A 22,519-nucleotide genomic window follows, 5' to 3' on the forward strand; every position below is an offset into this window, starting at 1 on the left:
AATCGAATCGGAATAGCGGTCGAGCATCTGTTTTTCTTTTTCTGTCTAAAAACACAATGTTGACGCGACGACCGAATGACGTATGTCGATCGTCAGATTTCGACAAAACGAATTTTTTAACAATAAGTAATACTGCGGCTGAATTTCTCGCAAGCGATTTCGCGAAAGGTTTGCGTTATCTTATTATTGTTGTACGAAAACCTGCGGATTTAACTTTGCCCTACTTGTTCCATGTTTAACCCTTCACAACATGTTCTTGCAGGTTCGGGCATCACATTGCAAGATTTCTAAGCTGACGTAGAATTTCAAGTTACAGTGAGAGATGCTAAAACGCGTATCGGAATGCTATTTTCTCTCAAATCATCAATTTAACAGTTCGACGTGAGTATGTGACACGCGATAACGTGCCTTTTCCCTGCTTTTCCCGCCACGAGTATAACCCATGTTCATGCGCGGTTGCCGCGTGTTCTCGATCTTTCGCTAACCTGCATGAAAACTTTTCTAAAAAAAAAAAACAAAAAAAAAGGTAAGTCAAATTGTATATATGAAACGAATTTTAAAAAAGAGCTCAAAAGATAATATATCGTTAAAGATAATACATCAATTTGTTGCAAAAATAGGAAAAATAATATAACACGAAGTGAGTGATAATTTCACGAGCTAGAGATTTATTTGCTTTACAAAAAGAAAAATCAACGACAAACTATGCGATTTCTCGTGCTAGCAATTTCAACCAAACTCCGATTAATTCAATCAGTGATTAATTCAACCGGCCAAATTTCTGAAAATAAAATTTCTAACTTGAATCTGTCTGAAGTTGGGCAAAAGTGTGTTATATCTGCTTTCCAGACAGATTCCAGAAGTAGCAATTTCGCAAATCCCTAGCTTCGAGAGGCGTTTTCCAATACATCGCAAACACGCCAACTGCGTTCAGAAATATCAACCGAGTGTTGTATATATCTTTTTAATGTCTATTTCCACCAACCAGTCTGGCTTATGCAGGCCGTAATCGTAAGAAATTGGTTAATCATAATCAATTATTCTTCTATAAATCGATTATGGGTCAATTTCTTACAGATTCCGGCATAAGTTAGCGGTTACGGTCTGCATAAACCAACCTTAAACCAGATTGTATTTTTCATATGCATCCGCGGATTGGCTGTAGTGTGGATCGCACATGTGTACTCCAATCAGTCCAACTACAGCCCGTATCAGACTATGCATTGAAAATTGAAGATTGAAGATTAAAGATTGAGCTTTGGCCAATCAAAATAAAAGGAGTTAAAATTTCCTTGTTTTGATTGATCAAATTTCAATCTTCAATCTCAATCTTTAATGGGTAGTCTGATACGGGCTTAATAGGCTTTCTACAATATTAGTATCATAAGTCATAAGTCATAAGAATTAGTCAATCATAGTCGAATATTCTCTTCACATTTGACTGTGATTGATTAATTATTGCTTATGACTTATGATACCGACTAAGGCTCAATGCACACAGGACGCGTCAACGCGTTACGCGTGGCGAATAGCCAATCATTCTTTCGCTTTATTATTTCTTGTCATAAAAGCTTAAAATGATTGGCTACCTCGCCACGCGTAACGCGCTGACGCGTCCTGTGTGCATTGAGCTTAATAGCTTAGGCTCAATGCACACAGGACGCGTCAACGCGTTACGTGTGGCGAGGTAGCCAATCATTTTTTTGCTTTTATGACAAGAAATAAGAAAGCAAAAGAATGATTGGCTATTCGCCACGCGTAACGCGTTGACGCGTCCTGTGTGCATTGAGCCTTTAGGCCACTTGCACCAACGCCGATTAACTTAATCGGCTGATTTTTCTATCGAAATTGACCAATCGCATTTGTCGTTAAGTAAAAACAAAATCAATTCTGATAGAAAACTCAGTCGATTAAGTTAATCGGCATTGGTGCAAGTGGCCCTTATTGTAGTAAGTCTATTAGCGTTTTCGACTGCAGTGGGTTAAGGGTGCCGTCACATGGGGCGTAACTTGCGTAAGCGTAACTTGCGCCGACCAATGATATCGTTTTACTGGAACATTAGCTTCCGCCTAGTTACTTTACGCTTTTTACGTTGTTATCGTTACGTCGAATCCAATTTCCTGCGTAAGAAATGCTGTGTATACATGTATAGGTAACACATGTATTACTTAAATAAGCAGAACAAAATTGAAAGATAGATAATGATATCAGGGTAAATTAAGAAATAGTTTTATGTCAAATTTATTATTTATAATAGCTATTCTGTAATAACATTCTGTCATATCCAATTTTCTTGCGATATGTTGATACAAAATTTTAAGGTTATAGTTGTACATTAATAGATACTTCCGTGTTGCTTGAATTTCTTGCATGTAAAATGCTTTCATTTTCTTAAATGCCTAACATATATTTATTTTGTTTTAAATATATAAATTTTTGAAAATTACAAGGAACAGGAATATATGCCCGCACAGGTTAGATTTGCACATAGATGATTCACACATACTAGTGTGCAGAGTATCAGTTCCACATGAGACGTATTTTCCGAGACGCGTAAATTACAAAAACCAATTGTAAATTTGTTTAGCATTTCTGTTAGAGAGTACAAGAGAAACCCTAATCAGCAATTGGTTGCATTAGATACGCATTTCTTAAAAATTCGCGAAATACGCTTCATGTGAAAGAAGACTTTTAAATGGCGTAACATATTTTAGTAAGTTACTAGAATACGCAAATTACGCTACGCAAGTTACGCTCCATGTGACGGCACCCTAAAACCTACTGCAGTCGAAAACGCTATGGGTGCATTTGTTTATGCAATGGTTAGTGCAGCCACTGTTCTTCGATGATTTTTAGAATGTAGACTTGCTCATCAAGCGGTAATTGGTTCTTATCAATACATCAACCAATTACATTCGCCGCTCGTCACCCTATATGAGGCTTCATACTTTGACTATGGGTGTATTCCGAAAGTTCTATTGAAAATATCCCTTTTAGTCATAAGGTTGGTAGCGCTGTAACTAACTATGTTGTGTTCCGTAATGTAAGTTAAGTTTATGATTATCGTTGGCTCACGGTGGTTTGCAGAGATCAACAAAGAGGTTAGTTTAATTTCTTATATTTTAATTATTTATAAAATAATTGTAATCATGTATTATTGATTGAAATATTATTTACTGACAATAATTTTGATTTTAAAATAGGAATCAAAAAGCAAAAAATGGATTTCCAAGAATTCCGGAGATAAAAATCCTAAGTTTTGATTAATATTAATTTATTAATTGTAAGTAAATTAAATTATGTCCGTTCTTGTGCACTAATAATGCATAATAAAGTTTATTCTGTTTAAGTAGTTGGAGAAGTTGTAGTAGCTTAGCTTGCATGCTTGTTTTAATATTTCATGTTTTTAGATAAGAACGGAGAGATAATTTATTCGATTTAATTGTTTACAGAACAGCTTCAATCACAAAATGTTAATGTAAATACAATCAAACAATTAATATTATTTGATGGAGTATCCAATTATACATTATATGTTTCAAATCAAATACATGAACGTGCGATTAAAGGTATAAAATCAAATTTTTATATATCTCTTAACAAAGAATGTAAAATATTTTAACAGTAGAAATCTTCTCAATCTGTTAAATGTTTGTATTAATATCTATTCAAGAATAATTCTTTCTGTATTAGTTTTTCTGTATTACCATATAAATAATATAGAATATATTTTGAAAAAGACTGCAAATAATCTATAACTTCTATAAAATAATGTTACAAAAGTTTTTTTTTTATTTATAATTGTAGTATAAAAGCCTTATTGAAAAGCATGGAAAAGCGTTGTTGCTAAGTTGTTACTGTGCATAAAAAGTTTAGTTATAAAAACTGTAATAATATGTAATAATAATGTAATAATATATTGCAATTGAATAAAAAATCAAATATTTTCAATATATCAGTAATTTATTTTTTTTTAAACTTTTACATAGTATTGTGCGTACAAATTAAGTATTCAACATATTTTTTATTTCTTCTCTTTTTACTAGTCCTTCATTTTGTAGAAATTGATTTACTGCCATTGGCTCTGGTCCCGCAGCTAAGTTTTCATTGAAAATAACTGAATAATCAAAATTATCACCTTGCAGTAGACGAATGTTATGTAAAACACAGCAACTTATTATATAGTATGGTATTAAATCCGTTCTTCTCATTGGTACTTTATCCAACAGAAATCTCCATCGTCCTTTTAATAAGCCGATTGATCTTTCTACTATCATTCTAGTTCTAGAAAGAACACTATTGTAATTCATTTCTTGCTCAGTTAGGTGACCATTATCTTTATATGACACCGTGATATGCTTTTGCAATACATAAGCTAAGTCTGCAATAATATGGGTGTTATCAGGAAAAAACTGGTCGTTACATTTTTGTTGTAATCCTGAATACTTAAATACTCTCATATCATGCACAGATCCAGGAAGACCAGCATAACAATGTAAAAATTGCAATTTATCATTACATACTACCTGTATAGAAGATTATTTTAAATATTTTAAAACACATGTTGTTAATCAAGTAATCATAATAAATATATGTACCTGCAACTGATTAGAGTGTCTTCCTTTCCTGTTGATATAAGATTAACTGTCTTCCAATGGAGCTAATATACAAATGTGCGTCCCGTCCAAAGCTCCAATAACTCCAAGAAAACCGTATTCAATTTGTAATCTTCGACTATAATCATTTATTTCTCTTCTGTTTGGCCATCGAATAAAATAATTCCTAAATGTACAAAGAATTTTGACAACTTTTCGTACCGCTCGCCAAGCTGTTGCATTGCCAACATTAAATTTTGTAACCACCGACCTTTAATTAAATTATATGGTTATTAAATAATTATTAATCATGCCTTTACAAAAAATTATTTTAATTTAACTAGTTAACCTGTATGAATCTGGTGTTGCTAACACATATAAAGTTATGTACAACAGTTTCTCTGCAGACATGGGTATTCTTCCAGAATAATTTTCTTCTTCTAAATCATTTCGTAATAAAAATAAAAGATAATTAAAGGTTGTTTTTTGCATTCTAAAATAAATATTTTTGTCTTTTATTTTTGTACATACATATAAGATTAATAAATTAATTTTATATACATACCGAAAGTTTTCTTGAAAACTTTTATTATCGTATTCATAAATTACATTTTCAATAAAATTTTGAACTCTTGCTTTTCTTCTTCTAGGATGATTTTCGTTGTTCTCAAAAATAATATCTAATATTTCTTCTTCACTGTCAGAACTTTCACTTGAACTTGAAAATAATTCATCAAATATAAGTAAATCCATTTTTTAGAAAAATATAAGTGAAAGCTAAAGAAAACCGATAATATGGCATTGATCTTGTCTACATCCTTGGTTTTGTGTGGCAATTTTTTAAATAGACGTAAAACCGTTGTTTATTTGGATTACATTCCTCTAACATTTGTTTTATATTTTCGAAGAAGTTGGCATATGGAGAATATGCTTTAACAAAATCTGGTTTAAACTTGAGAAATATTTCACCGATGCTGATATCCTCTGTTCAATGAGCACCACTACAGTGCAATGTCTCCAATAATTGTTTATAAACATTATAAATAGATAGAAAACTTTGCAGTTAGTTTTCATGCAGTTTTTGGAAAGTCTTGTGTTTTTGAATTCCTATTTTAAAATCAAAATTATTTTTAGTAAATAATATTTTAATCAATAATACATGATTATAATTATTTTATAAATAATTAAAGTATAAGAAATTAAACTAACCTCTTTGTTGATCTTTGCAAACCAACGTGAGCCAACGATAATCAACTTACATTACGGAACACGTAGTTAGTTACAGTGCTGCCAACCTTATGATTAAAAAGACTATTTTCAATAGAACTTTCGGAATACACCCTATATAAATATTTATAGGCCGGTATTCATAGTCAATTCTTATTTCAAGATCGTCTTAAGTAACATCTTAAGATGCTAATACGGCTCTCTGATTGGTTGATGGCATCTTAAGATGATGCTTAAGATGATTTTAAATATAAGAATCGACTATGAATACCGGCCATAGTCAAAGGCTTCATAGAACGGTATCCATATTCCAACCAATCATAGTCGTAATAGTCACGTGACGAGTTGATGAGTCTATAGCACCGACGAGAGACTATTAAAGACCCTAGGTAAATTTTTGAGGCCATCACTGGGGCCTCAAGGGCTCGGCGGTAATTCAAGAGCGATGACGATATCGACTATATGATTGTTAATACAAATATTTGAATAATACGTTATTAAAATCTTGATTTTTTTATTATACAAATATTTCATAAGCAAATATGCATACTTATATTTAATAATATCATTGTATATTGCTTTAAAATTGTAATTCTTTTTGATCATTATTATCTTTGTCGATAATCAAACTTGGATGTTAACATTAAAACTGCAATTTTTAATAAAAATCGAGAATTTTTGGGTTACAAATACATAAGCATATCTATGAAACTTCAAGATAACAATAAATTATAAAATTAGTACTGTATTGTTAGTTTATCATTAAAAATTTAACAGTCACACAAACTCCCGTAAGGTAAGGTTAGCGGTCTTTAATAGTCTCTCGTCGGTGTCTATAAGGTCTTTAGAAATGTTTGCGACGCATTGTAAATCATTCTTTATAAAACATGAATGAAAGTCATGCGCGCGCAACAACTATTAAAGTGGGGTTTTACGGTATTTGGGGGGGGGGGATGATTTATGGAAGGAAAAGGGCTCAACATCGACATATCTCGACATATCTTTGGAGCTATTCGAAGCTGCTCGGAGCGCGACATGCTGCTTGTTTTCTGTAAGTGGAGATTTAAACGCGTGTCAAAGTATAGTATAAGCGATCAACATCGCGAGATTAGAAAAATATTTAGTTAACTACGTAAATTAAATTTCTTCAGGCATGTGTATTCTCATACGGTGAAATTTGATACACAAAATAAAAAAAACTACGCAATATTATTGGCTTAGTTTACACCGTACACTTGTACTCAATTATTTTAATTTTGATAATGCGTGTAAATGTATACGTAATACTTATATTTAATTATCTTGATCATATTTTATTAGCTTAGTGTACTATTCTTTAAATTCATTACCGAAATTAAGATAATTTAATACAGAGTTACAAGTTAGTCTAAGTACACTCGGTGTAAACTAGGTCATTGCATAATTATAACTGATGACGTACGTTACATTGGCATTAAAAAATGTTAACGTTAACAGTATTACTATAAATAAATCGTGTTACGCGTGTTGGAATAACTCCACTTTTTTCTAGAAACTTCTTTTATTTAATTTTTCATTTTCACTATTAACTATACTTGTCAAATTTTTCAATGAAAATAGCAGATAACAAATCTAATTACGTTATGTTACTTCTTCATTTTAATACCTATTCGTTATTATGCGTTATAACCATAGACCTTACAAATATGGATTGGCAATTGTTATAATTAAAATATAATTTTTGCAAGAATTGCAAGAAAATAGTGTCCAATAGTGTCGAGAGGTTAGAGAGAAAAACATTTGCTTTGTAGTAGCTTTTCTTTCACCGAGTATCCGGAAATATACATTACGCATGAAAGCGTATGCACCACATCCCGAGCGTACTCTTGCGGAGGTGGTGATAAACGCAGTAAGAGGAAATAGAGGATAAATTCCACGGATTTAAGAATAGAGGGACGGTGCATAACCTACAGAGGTGAGGGCGGGGGGGGGCTGGGGGAGGCGCTATGTTGGTTTCAAAGATCGTATAAAACATGTATAGTGTATGTGTGAAATAAACAGTACAGAATAATAAAGTTTAAAATTTTGTTAATCTTTTACATTAAATTTTTCTTGAATTATTTAATAACATATAATACATTTAGCAATGTAATAAGCTAGTATAACAAACATATTAAATAATATTTCGCATATAAAAACGTACTAAAAAATAAACTATGATAAAATAAAAAATAATAATTTAAAATAATTTTTTCTTTTTTGCTTTAAATAAATAAAGTATCAACAAACACATACATCAATTGTATCAACAAAGAAAATATTTTTTTATATTAATAAAAATAAAATATTACGTATTAATAAGATTAATATAATTGTTTACCTGTGGAAACTAATTTTTATATTTTGTTCCAATACATTCTGAAATTTATTTTTATATCTATCTAAATAATTTGTCGTGAAACATTCTGGTACTATGCATTTTACCATTTTTATTTTTAAAGAGTGAATTAACGTTGATGAATAAGACAAATGAGTTCGAGTATCTAATCTAACTTTATCGCTGTCACACTAACACAGTACAAATGGGATGTCACTGATACATATCTATGTATAGTAAGTTTTTTGAAACCAAGATGGCGGAGAACGGTTTCCCCTGCATGCCTGAGAGAACACCCCCTCTTGCCTAAATTAGGGCTTTATGCTCCACCCCTCTATTCCTAAGTCCGTGATAAACTCGACTTCACGTTATGTGTAAACGTGCCGAATATTCCGAATATTTCCGAGTCTAACCGAAGTTATCCTCTGGTCCATAAGTTAGTGTGCGTTTTTCCTCTTACGTCGATTATCACACCCTCTCTTGTCTAATAGCGTTTTTCATTGGGAAAACTAGTGCGCACTGAGTGTGCACTCGCCGCTGGTAATTGGACGTTTCGGTTCGCGCGATGACGGTGCCAACGGAAACGCCCAATTACCTGCAGCAAGTGCACATTCAGTGCGCACTAGTTTTCCCAATGAAAAACGCTATAAGATAGGAGTTTACGCTCGGTCTATAATTTCCTAAGTCTATGGTATGCACCAATCAAAAGCATTAACATATACTGGCCTAGTTTACATCGTGCACTTGATACGCGTATTAAGCATTATATTCGTATCAAATTTGTACTAAATTTTTAGTACTCACGATGTAAACGATGCCGGATCAAATTAGTACGAACGTATCAAGCAAGAGTATCGTACCAAACGGATACGCGTACCAAATGATACAAATGATGATGTAAACACTGAAACGTATTTTGTAGCGGATTAGGCCTATTAAATATAATCTTAATTGACCTTATGATAAGTAATCTTATTTGGTCTCTCTGAAACGATAACATATTAAAAAATGTGTAAGAAACGTTAGTACGTTCGATGTAAACGAGCCTGTATTAAAGCATTCGTGCGCACCAAATTTAATACGAGTACCAAAGTTTTAACGATGTAAACTAGGTATATACGAAAGGTATTTCCAGACACTCGTAGAAAGAGAAATATATTTCGTATACGGACACATGCTTGATGGCATTGCCAGTTCATATAAGGTCAATAATCGTATAAACATACAATATTCTTAGAATGTTATTAAAAATATAATTAAATATAAATAAAATAATATTAAAATAATATTCCAAGAATATATTTTTTTAATATTATGGGGATATTGTATTAAATGTCCGCTTTATATAATATTCGTGGTAGATTATTTTAATATCCGTCAAATATTATGTAAATAATCTATGAATATTGTTTTTGTTTAAAATTAATATGACTTATGCATAAAATATTTATAAACTTTATAATTAGCCGATAAAAAATTGTCATATATATAGGGGAGAGTGGGGTAAATCGGACCGTGTTCCAAATCGGACCTTTTTAATTTAAATGAATACGGTTAAGCCGATTTGCTTGCCATTTATAATGTAAAGTCCTTATAAGACACCGAACATGTGACAGCAGTTTGATGGTTCTCTGTTATATCATTCACAGAATAAACGCGAATATGTATTTTCAGCCATCGTGCGAAAATTGTTTTAAAAAAGAAAATCCTTGTAAATCATTATTTAAAAGGTGTTAAAAATTTGAAAAGTAATTGATTTAAGATAATTAAAGAGTGTAGAATTAAAAAATATAAATTATTTTGTGATCTCTTTTGCGGTTTATTGTAAAAATTGTTTTAAAGTTTGAAAAGACTTTTGTCTAAATCGGACTTTTACGTCGTTTGCAACCTGATCATAGCACTGGTAATCGGCCGATCAAATCTGGTCCTAGAAATGTTAAATTAGTAAAATATTATGAGTCATGAGACTCAGAATAATTGAATTTTATTAATTTCAACTTTAATTATATAATAACAATATCATAACATGACCGAGAAAAGTCTAACTATATAAACTGTCACTAATTTGTTTTTTTTTAATAAAATTTTTATTTTTTACTGTCAAATTGTTCGTTTTTATTTAATACTAAAAAAATACATTATAATCTTTTAAAATTTTATTTAAAAGCTGATAAAAATGGAAGTGTCCGATTTGGACCAGGGGGTGGTCCGATTTGAAACCAGTAGTTCCAAATCGGATCGGAAAAAGCGTTTTTACATTTTCCATTATAATTTAACACAGATGAGAGATACGTCAAAATGGCCTGAAGCAAAAATGAAGGAAATTAAATTATCTTTCTATTGGCACCTTCAGTTTTACAATCAGATTTTATTTGCGTCTTATAGAGAGCAAAAACTGCAGCTAGGTCCGATTTACCCCATTCTCCCCTATAATATATATATATATATATATATATATATATATATATATATACATGAAATTATGTGCAATCATTATATATAATTATAAATAATTACATATATTTTAATATATATGGACATATTTATCTCTTATAATCCAAATAGCCTCTTTATAACTATATTTATATATAACTATATTATACTATATTTTTTTATGTTCACATTAATCGTATAATTATTCAATTTCATATTTTTAAATAAGTTACGTTCCAAACAAAACATTATTTCTTATTTTAAGTAAAATTCTCATACAATTACTGTTCTCCATCTTGATATTATTGATATGTAGTACGGGATGGAACGTGTAGCGAAATTTTTGTCATCTTTGTCTGCTAGACCTAGAAAGAGAAAGAAGGAAGGTCCAATCTTTCTTTTTACTATTGTTCTATTGGTCAAATTTTATTGAAGAAAAAAAGGAACAATAGCGTATTCACTGAAATCGGATTCTGCGCATTATACAAAAGTTTTGTTAACGCTGTATTCTGCAATACAAATATTGGTTAATGGAAATTAATATAAATAATATAATATTAAAAAATATGGACCATTCTATGTCGAAAACTTACCTTGAACGCAGATATTTATTTAAGTGCCTTAAGGTCCTTGATTAATGTAGTCGCTACATCCTACGTTTCTTTTTACGTTTGTGCAAAAAGTTTCGAGTCAATGCTTCATTCAGTACTATCTCGATGATTTAAATACGACAGACTATTAAACGCTTGCAAAATTGGCGAGCATCATTTGCCCTTTAATATTTCATAAACAAGGAAGAAATGATTCCAAGTGTTGCGTGAAAGTCACCCGATTTGAGCTTGTTCTAAAAACGTTGATCTTAGCACTATCTTATCACGTACGTTTGTGATAAGAAAATACGAGTTTATCTTACTAATTCCACTTAAATTAATCAGCCGATTGAATTTTATAATAGTCAAAACTTAAAATTGATTGTATTATTTTGTTTTCCTTGTCTAGTTTCTGTAAATTTTAATTTAAATATGTAAAATATAATATTTTTAATTAATAATTATTTGTTAAATTAAAATTATTTCAAAAATAGAAAATCAATTTTTCAGTTCGTAATTCATGAATTTAATCGACTAATTAGAATAATTGGAGTTGATAAGATTGATCCTAAATTTAACAATAGCCAAACTTGTAATTTATCTTTCTTATCCATTTTTTGCAAATTATAATTTATTTATAAAAATAAAGCACTTTAAATTAATAATTAATTTTTTAAATTAAAAATAATAAAAAAAAACCACATTAGAAATAATCAATTTTAAATTTTGCAATTGTCAATTGAATTTAATCGGACGATCAAGTTAATTGGAGTTTGTGAAACCTATTTCAATTAAAGTGGTTACGTTTAATAGAAAAAGCAGTTTTGCAATTAGAACTGGAATGTGGCGAACAAGATACTTAAGTAAAAAATTTGAAGAAACGAAAAATAATACAAATCTCTACACAGAAAAAAATTATTATTAAATCAACAATTCATTGTTTCATATATAAGCAAGAATATAAAATCTTGGAAGAATTTATAATCTTAAACGGACATAATTTTGCTTACATAAAGAAAATTCTTTTCTTCGTGTAAGCAAATTATGTCTGTTTAAGATTATAAATTCTACCAGGAAAATTTTATATTCTTGCTTATATATGAAACAATGAATTGTTAATTTAATACTATTTTTTTTGTGTATATATTTTCATTTATCCGCTACTATTGGTGACTAAATGTAAATATTTTTTATTACTAAGAGGCACATTTTTTCTTCTATCTCGTGTGTCAAAATATCTAATATCTATAAGTTCCGGCTCTATTTTCAACTGTTGTAAGAATTTTTAAATACGATTTGTTCATACATTTAGATTAGGAACTATAGATAAAATCAATTATATCAAAGAATCTTACAATAGTTGCAAAGATGCTTTACTATTAAATATAGCCAAGGATGTTTGGTTAAACAATGCGAGCTAAAAATTATCGACATTTAAAAACTGAAGGCTCCTTTAAATTTATACTTTTTTTTCTAATCACTAACAAAAAAGTTTGGCCGCGATGCTCGAATTTTGGCCTTGAAACTATTTAACTGCAAAAAAGAAAACATTGAAAATTTTGATTTACTTATAAGTAAATCAATATATAAAAGTAAACCATTATATATAATGGCTTTTTTGCAGTGAAAATTACTGTATTTTATTACAGCTTTAAATAAATAACTTTTAAATGAATAAGCGCATTTAAATGAAGTTTGACATGAATATTTATTAGAATTTTATTAGTATATGTAAAATTTTGATTTAATTAGTAATGCTACTTGCTCAAATTTGCAACTAAGTATGTAATATAATGTTAATATATAAATTATATATTATATATGTATGTACATAATATAATATTAGTATAATTATAATATTAAAATAAGTACTACAAAATGCGATTTTATAGATAAGAATCAAGAGTAAACAAAAAATTAAATAACTTTTAAACCATTAAGTGAATTGTTTTCAAATTTTACATATATACTCAAATGTAATACTAAAATATCCTATAAAATTTTTATATTTTTGGTAATATTTTGAGATATGATCCATACATTCTTAATTGGCTTATACATGACTTCAATGAAACTCCGATTAATTAGCAATTAATTCAATCGATGGAATTGATCACTACAAAATTTCTAATTATATAATTTACTGTTCCTAATTTTTCCTTGTGAAATTAAATACAAAAAAATATACGGAGATTTACATTGAAAACGTGATAATGTATTCTGATTGGGATGTTTATGAATCAAATAATAATACTCGTCTGTAGATTTCAACGCGTTTTTTTTTAATTGGTTCAATTTTTATTAAACTTTATCACACTCTTTTAGCATTCATTCATTCATTAATTTTTATTCAATACCTTTACAAATATCAACTTCATTTTTATTATATATCAATATATCAATTATAAATATTAATATCTTCTTTTAATATAAACACATCACACAATAGTAAAGATATTCTGAAACATTAATTTTATTTTCAATATTTATATGATTCTACATATACCATTGTTATAATTAATTTTTAATTTTAGCATACATGTACACAAATCATTAATTAATTATTGCGTTAAATATCAAACATCTGACAACTCTTACTTTACTTACTGTGTGATGTATCATGCTTAAGTGCACAAATTTCCGGTATATATCACAAAATTTGCGTAAGAATGAAGGACTCCTAAGATTATTTGAAGATAAAATATTAAAAACATGATTTTTACTAACAAAAATTTATATATATATTTTTTTTATTCTATAATTTCCAGGGTAAAAATATTTAAAAAAATATGTTTAAACAAATGTTAAAACGGTTTTTATTTGAAACAGCAGTGTTCAGAAAAATATTTTAAACACAAAACAACCCTAATAATTTTTTATTTAATTAATTTCTTATTTATACATTTCACATTATTTGTAATTGTTATATGTGAATTGTATTTGTATATGTGTATTATATTTGTGAGATGTTATATCTAGAGCAATTTTTTATTACATCTCTTTTTATATTTCAGATTCAGTAGGAATATAGAATGTGTCATTCTATCAACTCCAATAACAATGTAACTATAGATACATGTATACATAAATACTCTTTGAAAATTAGTTAAATTACATTATTATAATTAAGATTTTAGAAAGATCACATTTATCAAGTTGCGATGTCTTGTGACATTAAAAACAATATCCAACGACAGGAGGACGAACTGGTCGCCCTGTCCAGTATCTACGATGAAACGGAATTCTTTTACGTAAAAGGCGAACGTATGAAATGCTCGATCAACATATATCCAAAATTACTTCGAAAACTGGAAGTAAAGCTCACCAGTGATTGTTCTTACGATTCGGCTTCCGGCAACAGTTTTCTTGTTGAGCACTTACCGCCAATCAGAATGTACATTACCCTTCCTAATACGTATCCATCTAAAACTTCGCCAAACTTCCACCTTTCCATTATCTGGTTGACGCCTTGGGACATATCTTTCATCTGTCAGAAATTGGATGAAATATGGAAGGAGAACGAAGGCAACGAGATCATCTTCCAGTGGCTAAATTTCCTACAAAACGATATTTACGATTTTTTAAATATATGGGAATCCTTAGATATTTCTTACTTAAATTTAATGCACACATCAAGAAATGCTGTCACGATACGTCTAGCCAAGTTGTCCGATTGCCGGGCTCAGAATGGCGCATTGTTGTCAGATATCAAAAGATTATTAATACGTTATGACAAAGAACAACATAAAGCACAATTTTACAAGAACATTTATACTTGCCACATATGCTTTGAGGAATACGTAGGAACAAATTGTATAGAATTGGAAAATTGTGGACACATCTACTGTAGAGGTTGCATGGAACAGCACACACGTATCAAGATTAACGAATATAATAATGACATATTATGTCCGACGATAGATTGCAAGCGCAAAATGAGCCCTAATGATATTAAGACTCTCTGTCCGGATTTGTTTTCCCAATATGAAGATATCATGTTGCGAGTAACATTAGACACCATGGATGACATGGTGTACTGTCCACAAATTTCTTGTCAATATCCGGTAATCCGAAACCCAAATGATGATACCCCTATTTGTCCTATCTGCAACTATTGTTTTTGCATCTATTGCCGTAAGGTAAGACATATCTCAACATTTCAGCAACATGTATGTGTAAGTATACATACATACATATACATATATATATATATTTTTTTTTTTCTATTTTGTATTTACAGATGTATCATGGACAAGAACCATGTGAAATGACATCGGCCGAGACTATAATACTTATTGAGAAATATAAAAACAGTAATGACAAGGAAAAGAAGATGCTAGAGAAGAAATACGGCAAGCGACAAATGCAATCAATCGAAAAATATCTTACGACTGAATATCTACAAGTATGTATGACAAAGTACACCCAATTCGATTATATCGACATTAATAATATAATAGATTCAATAATAAGACATTAATAATATAATAGATTCAGTAATAAGACTATCAATAAGAGTATTATTGCTAATGATTATGCGCGTAACTTTGTTTAGGATAATACAAAAAATTGTCCAAAGTGCCATTCATTTGTCAGCAAAAGTGAGGGTTGCAATAAAATACAATGTATACATTGCAACGCTCAGTTTTGCTGGCTGTGCAATGAACAGATACATGGATACGAGCACTTTAATAGTCCCGGCAATTTGTGTTACGGACTTTTATTTGAAGGCATGGAGGTAAACGACGTTATAGACGAAATAGAAAATTTAAATCAACACTTCGAAGATTTTGATATTTAAATATATCCTATAGCAACGTTTGCAAATCATAAATTTTAAGCTGAAATCATTTCTGATCTTTGTAATTTGTATTTTTTTTTTTTATGAGATCATTATTTTGAAAAAGAGATACAGCAAATCATTACAGTTATCATTTGCAATTATCATTTGCAATTTTTTATAGGTGTATTACTTTTGTGTATTATTCTTTTCACCTTTTAAATTAACAAATATATTAAATATTTGTACATGTTACATATACAAATATTTAATATTATATCATATACTATTTGTATAATAAAGATTGTATGTATTTTGTATACAAATAAAATATTTGTACATATCAGTGTTTGTCATTATCTAAGTATATAAAATTATAAATAATTATCTAGATAAAGATAATATTTATTTTGTTTTCTAGATTATTATATTATCTTCATCTTAGATAAAAGTATTTTTTTTTTCAAATTATCTAAAATCTAAGATAATGTGAATAATAACAAGAAGAAGTATTGTCCTTAGACTTAACTTCCAATTTATTCTAAAAAGAGAATTTTTCAAAATGATAATAACAGGGTTCCGAAATTCATTATCAGTACTGAAAATTTATAATATATGTAACTGTAGTACACGTAGTAGTATAAACTATAGATTTTTAGTACTGGCAATGTATATTGGAATGCAGCTTAAATTGCAGATCAGTAATAATGCATAATAGATAAAAACTGAATCAAAGAGGAGAATTAAAGAGGAATATTTTTTGTCAGATTAAATTATTTGAAAAACTTTAGTTTTTAACAGATAAAGATTTAAAAATAAAAATATGAAAATATTGTTTTCACATCCTAATTTTTTTTACTCAATGGCAATATTATCTAAATAAAACCATGTATACTTTTATCTTTTATTTATATAAATTAAAATTAAATTATCTTTATCTAAGATACATTTACATATATTATTTATCTTACTTTTATCTAATTAGTTTTAAGTTATCTAAGCACAATACTAATTATGACAAAATAATATATTTTTTTATATTTGGTAATCTGACATGGATATATCAAATAATCAAATAAAAAAAAATCAAGTAAATAGACAATGTAAATTTTTGTATCATGTCTTTTTTACTTTTATAATTTTATAATAAAACATCTGTATAAAAGCATACTATGTATACATATAAATATGTAATATACAACAATAACGATTATTCTAGATAATATCAGACTTTCCATTGCTATGTTTGATGTCGAAACTCACGTATCTCTCGGTACGTGAACTTCAATATTTGCTTCGGTGACTAATTGTTCTGCAACGATAGAGACGGCGGATTCGCGTCTTTGTTGATTCGAAACAATATCTAGGAGCGATTACAAAAGGAAGGTCAAAGTAAGGTCCCTTTCTTGCAGTTTTAAGTTAACAAAAAATTACATTACCTTCGCAATTCTTATCACATTCCATAATTGCTTGTTTGCGTTGAAAATATTGTATGTTTAATTGTATGAGTGTAGGGCCAAATATGCAGTACCCAATGCAGGCTCCAACTACAAGGGCGATAGTGATATATGCGTTATACGTCATAACAGCCATCATCAGGATATAACCGAGCGCAGTGTGAAGGGACCAGTGCAATATTTGTAGTGTCCATCTCAAACAGTTTCCACTGAGAGAACACATTGAACAAAGACATAAAATAATAGACATGTTAAATTTTGTTTTTACAAGACACAATGTGTATTCTTAAGCTATTATGAACTCCAGTGATCTTCATACTTTATTGTATTACATTTTCTACACTTCAATATAAAATATATAATCAAACGTTGAAAAAAAAAGAAAAATACAATTTAATTATAAAGAACAAGTCTAAATATTATATGTATATATTTTAAAGTGATTGATTTCCATCCAATTAACTTAATCGACAAGTACTTCAGTCAGCAGAACTGCTTAAAGCAAGATCTCTAATTATAATTTGTTGTCTGTTTTTTTTACATGTTAAACAATTCAAAATTATATTATAGGTTAACAAAATATTACAGATAATATGCTAAATATCAATGAAGTTAATTGTTTCAAATACTGTTTGGAATGCATGGGTAATATACATTTATCACTTCAAGGAGATAAGAAAACAACATACCATCTTGTATAACTTCTAAAATTTTTTGGTGTCACTCTAGATAAAAGGGATGAGCTCTCCGAAGAAGCAGAGGTCATCTTAGGTACATGTTTGATCACAGTCGGTTGCAGATGAATCTGGGAGATTTTCATGGCCTCGTACAGTATTGCGAGGGCGGCTAGGCCCAGACAAGTCGCCACTAAACCCCATACTGTGGTAACGTTGTATCCTGAAAACAGGAAGCCGCCCAGATCCACACCGAACCAGTACCACATGTGCATCTATAACAACGTGCAAATAGATAGAGACACGAGTATTTAAAGCATACGCATAACATTCGAAGGGAAAGAACTGAGGTTACACTGACCTTTATTATCTCAATTTCTTCTCGTACGCCCTCGACTCGCGACAAACACTCATGACGACTGATAAGCTACGCGTATACAAACGCTTATGCATTCTGTGCATTCTATTGGCCACCAGACCTAACCTAACCCAAAACTTCCTCGATTTGTTTACAAATTGTATCCACTTACGCGTGTCACGCAATATCTCAGATTTCAGGCATGTAAGCCGCAGCGTGTAATTCTGCAGTTGCTGGTTTCAACATGAATTTCTAGTTAATTATTCAGGCACGGGAGTATTCCTTGCGAAAGATTAACGACGAGGCCGACTCGTCTTGCACAGTTAAACGGCGAACAGCTGATCAACGATCGAACGTGACCAATTGACGAATGAAACAAACAACAGATCGAACAGGTGGTGATGGTTAATCCGAAACGGAAAGCATCGAATCTTCGCCTTCACACGAAAAATTTTGTCTCTGCGGGGCAGTAGAATTGCTGCAGAACGAATATAAACTTACTCTTGTTTCCCAGACAAACGCTGTTTCGATAAAAAAAATAAAAAAAAAAAATGAAATTATTAACGTACTTCGCACTTCTTGCTTGCGTTTTGTTCATCGCGAGTGCAAATGCAAGTACATTAGGTATTTACGCCAATTAAAAACTATCTAAGAGTTTTTCCATTGTCTTGTATTAAAGATATTAAACAATTTTTAATTGTTTTATGCTTCTTATTCACTGAGTTTTATTTATTTTTTTTAAATTCAAATTCTAAATGAAAAAGTCTTAATTAGAATATTTTTAGAATCCAATAAGGTGACAATAGTAGTGCTGAGTCAAAAGGAAGGCTACCATGTGGCTCATGCTGATTCTATGAGGAAAAGCATCTACGAACAGGCTGATGCTCTTGAGAAAGTATGTTTGATAACAAAATTGTTTTTTTACTCAAATAATTAATATTCGATTATTATAATAAGATTGATAGAGATTTCTCAGACAGCACCTCAAAATTAGGACATAAGATGTCACATCAACACTCTGTGTACATATAATTCGACAATTTTGTCTTGTGAATTCTTTTCTTTTCAAAACTAAGAGCACTGTAATTAGTTATAATATTTATATACATTTTTTAAAATAAATTATACAAATATCTTCTAGAGATCTTAAAGTTTATGTAACAGTTATACACTTGTAAAAATGATGAAAATTAACTTAAAAGTGCTGGAACCCAACATGTAGACTATTAAGATACTTTTTATAAACATATATAGTATTTAAAGATATTTTTAACCCATTAAAGATACTTTTAATCATATTTTTACTTTTTTCATTTGCAATCTGGGTGTCTTTTGTTGATCCCAATTTTTAGATTTTAAATTTTTATTGTGACAATTGAGTGTTACTTAAGTACTTTTTATCAACTTTTTAATATTAGCACTATTGATACTTTTTACTAAAAGGACTAAGCAAATAATTTATGAAAAAAAAACAATAAAAAACCAAATATTTTATTAGGCTAAAGAAAATAATTGATGAAAAGTTAGAAAATTTTAGTATAAAAAATCCTATTTTTTATGCAAAAAAATAAAATATTAGTTTAAAAAATAGAAATCACTCGGTCCTTCTAATGTTAAGCATATGTAACAACTATGTCTACTTCTTGTATGTATTTATTATTAAATAAATTATCTTTATATTTTAGGAATTACCATATGTCGTATTGTCCCATGAACTTGATATCAAAAGTTCTTGGACAATAATTCCATTGTTAGTTCCTTTGTCAAATAAATTTCCAGATGTGGACTGGTTCTTCTTTTGTTTAGACAACACTGTGATACGATTAGAAAAGTTATTAAACATTCTTGGAAAATTTAGTTTGTCTCAGGTGAATTATGTTCTTACTACTCAAGCTTTTAAGAAAACATGAATTTATATTCTAGATAATATATATTTGTGTAGGATGTGTGGTTTGGACATATGCTTTACGATCGTGAACCTACTATTATTCATCATTTTGCGCAGCACACTAAAAAATTTAAGTATCCACATATTGCATCTGGATTTGCCATGAGTGCTACGCTGTTAAAAAGGTACTTTCTATTTTTACGTTAAATAATCGTTATTGTGAGAACTCCGGAGGAATAATTAATTAAAAACAAAATAAGCTACAGATAAAATTAAAAACTCAAAACTACTCTCTTAAATATTTTCTTTCTTTTATAAAATTAATTTTCTAAAAATATGGCCATCTGTGTTTCTATAATTTATTTACATATTAAAAAATTAATATAATTTAATATTTTAGATTGTCTAAACAAGTATCTGAGAGTAAAGAACCAAAGACAGATTTTTCTATCGATGTATCATATGAATTCGCCAACTTTGTCTTGAATAGCACTGCTGTAAAGTTGCATCATGTATCTAAACTATGTATTGTGTCTGCCTCGGACTGTGCCACATATCCCCGATTTTTCCATTCTTGTGTACGTCGTATAATGAGTTTTTAATTAATAAGAATAATTTTAATTATTTAAACTTAGTTAAAAAAAATAACAATATTGTTGAATAACCGTGTTAATATAAATATTTTTAATTTGTAGAGTTCTTCTGTAACTCCAGAAAATATTTATTTCGCTGTTAAGACTTGTGCCAAATATCATCTAGAGAGAATCCCAGTGGTTAAAAACTCGTGGGCCAAATACGATTTGAACATTGGATATTTCAGTGATGCAGCCGGTACGCTTAATCAATGAAATTATACACATATTCTGATATATTTATAGTCTTTATAAATTATTGAATTGTTCTACTATAGACAAAAATTTACGGGAGGCATACATTGTCCCGAACACTACTAAAGGACACTGCGCTAAAACTTATGCTATTTTGCAAGAAGCCAGCAAAATGTTAAAAAAACGTAATTTTGATTGGCTTGCCATTGTCGACGACGATACTATATTCAGGTGAATGCAATTTAAAAAATATTTAAATTGTTAAAATTATTTAAATATCACTTATTTTTAAATTGTATTATTATTTAAATTATATCAAGTATCATAAAGCTGTGGAAAGTTTTATCTTTATTTTTAAAAAATGCTAAAAAATTATACTTTAATAGTATACTTTAATATATTACAGTGTGGCACGTTTATTGAACTTACTCACGTGTTATAATCCCAAGCACTCGGTTGCGATCGGCGAGCGTTACGGCTTTCGTATGTGGGATGGTCATCATGGTTATCCATACTTAACTGGTGGTGCGGGGGTCGTATTATCGGCTCCTTTAGTTCATCTAATGATAGAACCGGGTGTATGCACTTGTCCATCTGCGACTACTCCCGATGATATGTATCTCTTTGGACTTTGTTTGCTGCGACTTGGAGTAGAAGTTGTACATTCCTCAATGTTCCATCAGGTATGCGTAATAACTTTTGGTCACAATTTATTGAATCAATATATGTATATACATAAACATGTAAAATAATGACATATATGAGATATGTAATTTACAAGGATGATACAACTATGTGTGATAATGTTTAATATTAATTTTACTCTAATGATTATTGCTCGAGTATAAGAGATATTAAATCACCTAATATTTAACTGTTATAGGCACAACCAGTAGATTACTCTCACGCTTATTTGGCATCCCAAGAACCTATATCATTCCACAAATTCTGGTCGGTTGATCCAGAAGCTGTGTACAATGATTGGTTTGCGGAAGCAGATAGAGTTTTACCGATTGCAGCCACATCAAAACATACAGAATTATAAATACATATAAAATAAAAACTTTTTATAAAGATTTGCAATAAAATTTTTTCTTATTTTTTATTTATAACATTATTTCTTTAAAATATTATTTGTCACATTACATTTTTTTTTACCTAAACTAATTTAACCCTTAAACACATTATTTGAAATTCTCCTGAAACTTTGATCGCTTGCTGTGTGAAAAAAAGTTTAAAGTCTTCCCTATCGATCGCGATCGGTTAACTAATTTCATTACTCAATTAAAATAAAATAGAGGTATAGTTTTTTCAGGAAGGTTTCCCACATCCAA

General features: G+C 29.6%; 4 protein-coding genes across 11 annotated transcripts; 2 read left to right on the forward strand and 2 right to left on the reverse strand.

Annotated features, from left to right (window-relative positions):
• Positions 1-267: 267 nt before the first annotated feature.
• Positions 268-17,819, forward strand: LOC105201677 (E3 ubiquitin-protein ligase RNF14). 4 transcript variants are annotated; one of them, XM_039452110.1, is made up of 5 exons: positions 268-381; positions 14,216-14,263; positions 14,332-15,340; positions 15,442-15,606; positions 15,757-16,320. In XM_039452110.1, the coding sequence occupies exons 3-5, from the start codon at positions 14,363-14,365 to the stop codon at positions 16,000-16,002; spliced, it is 1,389 nt and encodes a 462-aa protein (XP_039308044.1). In that variant the 5' UTR covers positions 268-381; positions 14,216-14,263; positions 14,332-14,362; the 3' UTR covers positions 16,003-16,320. The 4 variants fall into 4 exon arrangements, with proteins under 4 accessions (XP_039308044.1, XP_039308046.1, XP_039308043.1 ...); XM_039452112.1 differs by lacking the exons at positions 268-381; positions 15,757-16,320 and adding exons at positions 6,746-6,873; positions 17,201-17,819; XM_039452109.1 differs by lacking the exon at positions 268-381 and adding an exon at positions 6,746-6,873.
• On the reverse strand, positions 3,943-5,935 carry LOC113003129 (protein ANTAGONIST OF LIKE HETEROCHROMATIN PROTEIN 1-like). 3 transcript variants are annotated; one of them, XR_005575275.1, is made up of 5 exons: positions 5,805-5,935; positions 5,161-5,702; positions 4,945-5,035; positions 4,599-4,866; positions 3,943-4,526 (listed from the first exon to the last, which is right to left on the reverse strand). XR_005575275.1 is itself a non-coding variant. In XM_039452116.1 (5 exons), exons 2-4 carry the CDS (start codon positions 5,346-5,348, stop codon positions 4,641-4,643), a joined length of 558 nt encoding a protein of 185 aa, XP_039308050.1. In that variant the 5' UTR covers positions 5,349-5,702; positions 5,805-5,935; the 3' UTR covers positions 3,943-4,381; positions 4,599-4,640. The 3 variants fall into 3 exon arrangements, 2 of the variants coding, with proteins under 2 accessions (XP_039308050.1, XP_039308049.1); XM_039452116.1 differs by having other exon boundaries at positions 3,943-4,381; positions 4,945-5,088; XM_039452115.1 differs by having other exon boundaries at positions 4,945-5,088.
• LOC105201634 (probable low affinity copper uptake protein 2) lies at positions 14,186-18,810 on the reverse strand. 2 transcript variants are annotated; one of them, XM_039452114.1, is made up of 4 exons: positions 18,474-18,810; positions 18,128-18,387; positions 17,421-17,647; positions 14,186-14,758 (listed from the first exon to the last, which is right to left on the reverse strand). In XM_039452114.1, exons 2-4 carry the CDS (start codon positions 18,385-18,387, stop codon positions 14,736-14,738), a joined length of 510 nt encoding a protein of 169 aa, XP_039308048.1. In that variant the 5' UTR covers positions 18,474-18,810; the 3' UTR covers positions 14,186-14,735. The 2 variants fall into 2 exon arrangements, with proteins under 2 accessions (XP_039308048.1, XP_039308047.1); XM_039452113.1 differs by lacking the exon at positions 14,186-14,758 and adding an exon at positions 17,090-17,344.
• On the forward strand, positions 18,640-22,290 carry LOC105201633 (beta-1,3-glucosyltransferase). Of its 2 annotated transcripts, none has more exons than XM_039452108.1 (9): positions 18,640-18,865; positions 19,256-19,365; positions 20,156-20,338; positions 20,413-20,543; positions 20,759-20,936; positions 21,054-21,189; positions 21,269-21,416; positions 21,592-21,868; positions 22,069-22,290. In XM_039452108.1, exons 1-9 carry the CDS (start codon positions 18,841-18,843, stop codon positions 22,228-22,230), a joined length of 1,350 nt encoding a protein of 449 aa, XP_039308042.1. In that variant the 5' UTR covers positions 18,640-18,840; the 3' UTR covers positions 22,231-22,290. The 2 variants fall into 2 exon arrangements, with proteins under 2 accessions (XP_039308042.1, XP_011168025.1); XM_011169723.3 differs by lacking the exon at positions 18,640-18,865 and adding an exon at positions 18,935-19,094.
• Positions 22,291-22,519: the final 229 nt, after the last annotated feature.

The sequence above is a fragment of the Solenopsis invicta genome, chromosome 7 (assembly GCF_016802725.1).
Source record: "Solenopsis invicta isolate M01_SB chromosome 7, UNIL_Sinv_3.0, whole genome shotgun sequence".
NCBI lineage: Eukaryota > Metazoa > Arthropoda > Insecta > Hymenoptera > Formicidae > Solenopsis > Solenopsis invicta.

Excerpts from the sequence above, each read along its gene's own strand:
- LOC113003129 (XM_039452116.1), bottom strand. The coding sequence starts at position 5,348 with ATGGATTTACTTATATTTGATGAATTATTTTCAAGTTCAAGTGAAAGT. Across the intron at positions 5,089-5,160 it reads AGTTTTCAAGAAAACTTTCG|AATGCAAAAAACAACCTTTA; the intron begins GTATGTATATAA and ends TATTTATTTTAG. Across the intron at positions 4,867-4,944 it reads GCAACACCAGATTCATACAG|GTCGGTGGTTACAAAATTTA; the intron begins GTTAACTAGTTA and ends ATTTAATTAAAG.
- LOC105201677 (XM_039452110.1), top strand. The coding sequence starts at position 14,363 with ATGTCTTGTGACATTAAAAACAATATCCAACGACAGGAGGACGAACTG. Across the intron at positions 15,341-15,441 it reads TTTGCATCTATTGCCGTAAG|ATGTATCATGGACAAGAACC; the intron begins GTAAGACATATC and ends TTGTATTTACAG. Across the intron at positions 15,607-15,756 it reads TTACGACTGAATATCTACAA|GATAATACAAAAAATTGTCC; the intron begins GTATGTATGACA and ends AACTTTGTTTAG.
- LOC105201633 (XM_011169723.3), top strand. The coding sequence starts at position 19,022 with ATGAAATTATTAACGTACTTCGCACTTCTTGCTTGCGTTTTGTTCATC. Across the intron at positions 20,339-20,412 it reads GAAAATTTAGTTTGTCTCAG|GATGTGTGGTTTGGACATAT; the intron begins GTGAATTATGTT and ends ATATTTGTGTAG. Across the intron at positions 21,190-21,268 it reads ATATTTCAGTGATGCAGCCG|ACAAAAATTTACGGGAGGCA; the intron begins GTACGCTTAATC and ends GTTCTACTATAG.
- LOC105201634 (XM_039452113.1), bottom strand. The coding sequence starts at position 18,387 with ATGCACATGTGGTACTGGTTCGGTGTGGATCTGGGCGGCTTCCTGTTT. Across the intron at positions 17,648-18,127 it reads TTTAGAAGTTATACAAGATG|TGGAAACTGTTTGAGATGGA; the intron begins GTATGTTGTTTT and ends GTGTTCTCTCAG. Across the intron at positions 17,345-17,420 it reads ATGTGATAAGAATTGCGAAG|ATATTGTTTCGAATCAACAA; the intron begins GTAATGTAATTT and ends AATCGCTCCTAG.